The 4,361-nt window shown below is 52.0% G+C and overlaps 1 protein-coding gene across 1 annotated transcript; it reads left to right on the top strand.

The window, feature by feature from the left end:
- Nucleotides 1-1,507: 1,507 nt before the first annotated feature.
- KCNA2 (potassium voltage-gated channel subfamily A member 2) lies at nt 1,508-3,062 on the top strand (the record flags this gene model as incomplete). The annotated part of the gene is made up of 1 exon (XM_082069258.1): nt 1,508-3,062. Exon 1 carries the CDS (start codon nt 1,563-1,565, stop codon nt 3,060-3,062), a length of 1,500 nt encoding a protein of 499 aa, XP_081925384.1. The 5' UTR covers nt 1,508-1,562.
- Between the last annotated feature and the right edge of the window lie 1,299 nt (nt 3,063-4,361).

Raw genomic sequence — 4,361 nt, 5'->3', positions numbered from 1 at the left:
GGTGGCCGCAGCACCCCGTGGGTACCCCCAGCTCCGCGGGGCCGGGAGCCCACCGCGGCTTTGCGGAGCATCACCCACCGGGGGGGCTGCGTCGGTCCAACCCCCCCTCGCCTGGCACCGGCTCCCCCGGGCAGCCCGGCCCCGGCGCTGAGCGGGAGCGGAGGGAGACGCTGGGGAGATGGTGCAGTGGTGCCCGCGGTGCAGTGCGGGGCGGCCGGGCAGCGGGCGAGCGGCTCGCAGGGAGGAAAGCAAAACAAGGGGGTGTCCGGAGAAGATGCTTTGCAGATGCTCCTTTTAACCCCCCAGCAGCTTATTACCTCCTGGGTGTTTTTTGCAGGCGATGCCACACCTCCCGAGGACACTGGGGACATCGGGTTTTGCTGAGCTTAGCAGCTTCTCGCCGTCGGACCGGAGGCATCAGCCAGACGCTCATCTGCCCTGAAGTGCAGATCTGCAACCGCCACCAAGACGACTCTGTCCCTCTGTCTCTCTGTCTCTCTCTCTCTCTCTCCAGTCCAAACCATTACAAGACCCGACTTCCACCATCTGGGAATCTCACCCCTTTTATGTCCCTTCTCCTTTTTCTACGATGACTCACCATTATTTTTAACTTTGAAGCGAGAGGAAATTATGGGGATCTTGGAAGCCCGTGTTTCTCTCTAGGATTTTCCCCAGGGGTCAGATAATCGGTGTTACTAAGAGACACTAAGATTTGGCTTCTCCAGGTAATGTGCTTTTGTTTTCTGTGTGCCATGGCGGTTTGCAGAGAATGGCAGGAGCCGGGACCCCGGCGCTCCAGGAGGGGACTGCGGTGATTCGGGGGGCCCGGGCAGCGCGGAGCTGCAGGCAGGGAGGGCGGCATGTGCTTCATGGCCAGCGGCTGGAAATGAGGAGGGTAGACGGCCTGGGATTTGCACGGTTAATTATTAACCCCTTGCTGCATGCCTGGAAATGAGCCGAGCCTGGTTTGCCACCCCCAGCACCCGCGAGGTCCCCTCCCCACTTCAGGGCTGGATGGGGTTATTTTTCTTCCCTCTTTTCTCTTCCCTTCCCCGCCCCCCCCGCCCCGAATTTTTTATTTTTAATTTGAATTTTTATTTTTAGGAAAAAGAAAAAGTTCTGCTTTGTTAGTGCCGGTTTTTGCCAGGCTGGGTTTGAATAGGTGACGGTTCCTCAGGTGTTTTCTCTCTTCCCTCTAATGGGTTTAGACCGGAGTTCTTGAACTCTGTCCCCAAGTCGGCAGATTAACCCCCCGAGGAAGGGGGTAGACGAGCTGGTGAAGGGAGCTGCTCTCCTCCCCCAACTTTATGTCCTCTCTCTCTTTCTCAGCAGGGGCGATTTTCTTTCCTTTTTATTTTTTTTCCTTTCTTTATTTTTTTAAATTTATTTTCTCTCTCTCTTTTTTTTTTTTTTCCTTTTTCCTTAACTACCATCCCTTCGCCTTTTCATGAGACTCTTCCAAAGCTCCGCACCTGTCCTTCCGCAGGATAGTAGCCCTGCCCTGAACCCGCTCCCGCCACCGGGCAGAGTTTAGCATAAGGATTTCTGTTTCCAACCCCAATATGACAGTTGCTACCGGAGATCCTGCAGATGAAGCTGCAGCTCTTCCCGGTCACCCGCAGGACACGTACAACCCCGAGACCGACCACGAGTGCTGCGAGAGGGTGGTCATTAACATCTCGGGGCTGCGCTTCGAGACACAGCTCAAGACGTTAGCCCAGTTTCCAGAGACCTTACTGGGGGATCCTAAAAAGAGAATGCGATATTTCGACCCGCTCCGGAATGAGTATTTCTTTGACCGGAACAGACCCAGTTTCGATGCGATTTTGTACTATTACCAGTCCGGTGGGAGGTTGCGGAGGCCGGTTAACGTGCCCTTAGACATCTTCTCGGAAGAGATTCGTTTCTATGAACTGGGGGAAGAGGCGATGGAGATGTTTCGGGAGGATGAAGGCTACATCAAAGAAGAGGAGAGACCGTTGCCTGAGAACGAGTTCCAGAGACAAGTCTGGTTGCTCTTTGAGTACCCCGAGAGCTCGGGCCCTGCCAGGATTATAGCTATTGTCTCCGTCATGGTGATTTTAATCTCCATCGTCAGTTTTTGCCTGGAAACGTTGCCCATTTTTCGGGATGAGAACGAAGACATACACGGCAGCGGGCTGAGCCACCCCCCCTACTCCAACAGCAGCATGGGGTACCAGCAATCCACCTCCTTCACAGACCCCTTCTTCATCGTGGAGACCCTTTGCATCATCTGGTTCTCCTTCGAGTTCTTGGTGAGGTTTTTCGCCTGCCCCAGCAAGGCTGGGTTTTTTACCAACATCATGAACATCATAGACATCGTAGCCATCATTCCCTATTTCATCACCTTAGGGACGGAGCTGGCCGAGAAGCCGGAGGACGGTCAGCAGGGCCAGCAAGCCATGTCCTTGGCCATCCTGCGAGTCATCCGCTTGGTGCGGGTCTTCAGGATCTTCAAGCTGTCCCGGCACTCCAAGGGGCTGCAGATCCTGGGCCAGACTCTCAAGGCCAGCATGCGGGAGCTTGGCCTCTTGATATTCTTCCTCTTCATCGGCGTCATCCTCTTCTCCAGCGCCGTCTACTTCGCCGAGGCCGACGAGAGCGAGTCCCAGTTCCCGAGCATCCCCGATGCCTTCTGGTGGGCCGTGGTTTCCATGACGACTGTTGGCTACGGAGACATGGTCCCCACCACCATCGGGGGGAAAATCGTGGGTTCCTTGTGTGCCATCGCTGGCGTATTAACGATTGCCTTACCGGTGCCCGTCATAGTGTCTAACTTCAATTACTTCTACCACCGGGAGACGGAGGGAGAGGAGCAGGCTCAATATTTGCAAGTAACCAGCTGCCCAAAGATCCCCTCTTCCCCTGACCTAAAGAAAAGCAGAAGTGCCTCTACTATTAGTAAGTCTGATTATATGGAGATTCAGGAAGGCGTAAACAATAGCAATGAGGATTTTAGGGAGGAGAACTTGAAGACAGCCAATTGCACGCTAGCTAACACAAACTATGTGAATATCACCAAAATGCTAACCGATGTCTAGTCGCTAAAATCTAGTACCGTATTTAAAGCTGAAGTGGAACAACTGCAGATATTGAGTGCTGCTCTGCATTGTAGTTAATACAGTATTTTCTACGGTGTATATTTGGTTCTGCATGGGAAGCAATAGCCGTGTAAGTGACTTTTAACCTTTGATTTCCACACTGAATAAGCGTTTGTGCAAAAAAATAAGAAAAAGGAAAAAAAAGAAAAAAAGAAAGCAAACACAAGCAACAAAAAGCAACAACCATTTTGTTCCCCTTCTCCCATCCCAGGCTTGTGGGTTTCCAAAGACACGGAGAAATTGGGCATTTCGAGCAACGGGATGGGAATGCAGAGGGGGCAGCTCCGGGGTCCCACAGGCACCGGACCCTGTCCCCTGGGGTGACAAAGCAGCTCCCAGGCGTGGGGACCGGCCGGGCAGGGTCAGGCAGAGCTTTAGGGAAGGGGAGATGCGTCCCAAAGGCTGGGAGGCTCAGGTTTGCGCCCCGGGAGCATCGCCCCGGCTCGTGTTTCATAACGGCGAGTGCTGCATGCTGCAATAGTTTCAGCCACTGCAGTGTGCCAGTGTGAGGCCCAGGGGAGGGATCGTTAGCGTGACGGCACATTATTTGTTAAGTCTTAAATTTTCTATGCTAGGCATCGGGAGGGACGAGTAAATAAATCAAGCACTTAGATGTCATTTATTTATTTAGATGACACCTCCATCACCAGTATTTCCAGGATCACCAAAGACACCTCCACTGACACATTGAAAATGAGTTGGGAAAAGCATCTTTTTTTACATCTATATATCAAACTGGAGCAACTATGCTGTGGCCTATAATATATTTATACTGCAGTGAAATGTAACCAGTAATACAGTACAGCTGCATGGATATTCGTTGCATGAATCTGAATATTTAATACACACACAAATATATATTTTCTTAGTAGACTATACAGTATTCATGTTTATAGTGTTTATAGATTCTCCGGTGGCTCGAAGGAGATTCAGGCGAGTTTAAAAACTCTCCGTTGTGTTTAAAACCTGGATGGGGAAGGCGTGTGCTGACACTGGTTTGATAGATAACAAGGCAGAGCCCGAGTGTCGGAGCATCCAGACGCAAGAGCCGACTGACATGAGTGAGGGAAGGTGAGCTGAAAGTTAAACACCTGCACTCATTATGGGCCGAGTAATTAGTCATTAATCTGGGTGTCAGGAGCAGGAACCACGGTGGATCAGAGAGGGCGGGAGGAGCAGGTGGAATAGCAGGTATGGGCTCTCCTGACGTGTCTGGTCAGCAGTTCTCAGCCGTTTCCC

The sequence above is a fragment of the Streptopelia decaocto genome, assembly GCF_964273445.1.
Source record: "Streptopelia decaocto genome assembly, chromosome: 19".
NCBI lineage: Eukaryota > Metazoa > Chordata > Aves > Columbiformes > Columbidae > Streptopelia > Streptopelia decaocto.
The sequence above is the reverse complement of the archived record's forward strand: the minus strand, read 5'-3'. Positions and strand labels throughout refer to the sequence as shown.